This window comes from Echinops telfairi, unplaced genomic scaffold (assembly GCF_000313985.2).
Source record: "Echinops telfairi isolate 266 unplaced genomic scaffold, ASM31398v2 ScPeMD7_1742;HRSCAF=2258, whole genome shotgun sequence".
In the NCBI taxonomy this organism is placed as follows: domain Eukaryota; kingdom Metazoa; phylum Chordata; class Mammalia; order Afrosoricida; family Tenrecidae; genus Echinops; species Echinops telfairi.
In genome coordinates, this window is record NW_022105640.1 from 2602 (window position 1) to 4016 (window position 1415).

Sequence of the window (1415 nt, forward strand, 5' to 3'; positions counted from 1 at the left end):
CCTTCTGGAGTGGGGAGGGGGGGGCGCTTCTTGAGGGGAGGGGGGCTGTCCTGGGCCCTGCGGTGTGCTGGGCAGCATCCCTGGGCTCTACCTGCTCCACACTAGATCCGCCCCCACCAGCCCCCACCCCCAATGCCCCTACTGTGACAAGCACAAGGTCTGTAGACTCGGGCAGCCTGCCCTTGCCTCCCCCAAGTGGGCACCTGGAAGCTGACGCTGCCCACGGGCAGGTAGCTGTGGTCCTCCAGCATGCTCAGGTACTCGGCCACCAGTGCGGCCGCGTGCACCAGACACATGGCCGCCTCCGTGTAGCACTTCCTCTTGGTGTGCTTCTCCGCCATGTTCTGCAGCCACGTCAGCCGCAGGTCAGGGGACGTCTGGTAGCTCTTGGCGATTCTGTGGGCAGAGCGAGAGCCAGCTTCGAGGACGCCCAGCCCAGGAGGCTGCTACGCCTTTGGAAAGTGGGACAAGAGGCGCACACTGACCAATGCAGCGGCTTTCATGCCCTGGGTGACGTGTTGGGCTACGAACCGCAAAGTCAACTAGAAAGGTCAGCAGTTCGAAACCACGAGCTGCTCTGCGGGAGCAAGATGAGGCTTCCTGCTCCTGTAAAGATTCAGAACCTCGTCAAAGAGGGAAGGGGGGGTGGGAAAAGGAAAAATAAAAGCGAGCAGCAGCAGCAGGAGCAGCACATATACGGGGGTTTCATTGTTTGGGGAGAAAGAGGGAGCTGTCTACTCCTGTGAAGAGTCGGGGCAGTTCTGCCCTGTGCTGGCGGGTCACAGTGAGTCGGCGTGGCCTCGAGGGCAGCGGGTGGGCGTGGCCTGAGTCATTTGGATGAGATCGGATGTGCACCACATATGGTATGTTTTCTATGAGTTATATCCCACAAGTAAAAGGGGAAATGAATAAAACTCACGTGTTTTAAGAAGAGAGAACAGAGACGGGTCACTGCCTTAAACACCAACCACCACCCCCTGGTCCCCCCATTGCTTACCCCCAGACTTCCACACTGGCCTGCGTAGACCTGCAGGTTTCCGAGACTGTAACTCTTCCCAGGAGTAGACAGCCTTGTCCGTCCCCCTCGGAAAGGCCGGGGGTCTGAACCGCGGACATGTGGGTTAGCAGCCCGGCGTGTCGCCGCGACACCCCAGGGCTCCGCGCCATCACGTTACAGGGGAGTTCACTGGATGGCTAACCAAGCATAGCTGGCTACTTTCCTGTCGCTAACACCGGACATATCCAAATGGCCCTTAGCAGAAAAAAGGTCCCCTGCCCTGACTGTGTGTGTGGAACAAAACCATCGAAGGACTCCTTTGTGGAATTGCTCCTCCCTTTCCGCTCTCATTCTTCCGGAAGTAGAAGAGTAACCCTGTTGCTGCGATCCCACCCAGCCTCAGGGTGCCCTCCCACCC

At 58.9% G+C, this 1415-nt stretch overlaps 1 protein-coding gene across 1 annotated transcript in view; it reads right to left on the reverse strand.

The window, feature by feature from the left end:
• Nucleotides 1-611, reverse strand: part of LOC123522057 (dedicator of cytokinesis protein 8-like) — a gene marked incomplete at its 3' end in the record, with an annotated part of 2517 nt that extends 1906 nt beyond the window's left edge. The window contains exon 1 of the mRNA XM_045293253.1: nt 204-611. Within this exon, the coding sequence (XP_045149188.1) occupies nt 204-341 (138 nt within the window). The remainder of the gene's footprint in view (nt 1-203) is intronic.
• Nucleotides 612-1415: the final 804 nt, after the last annotated feature.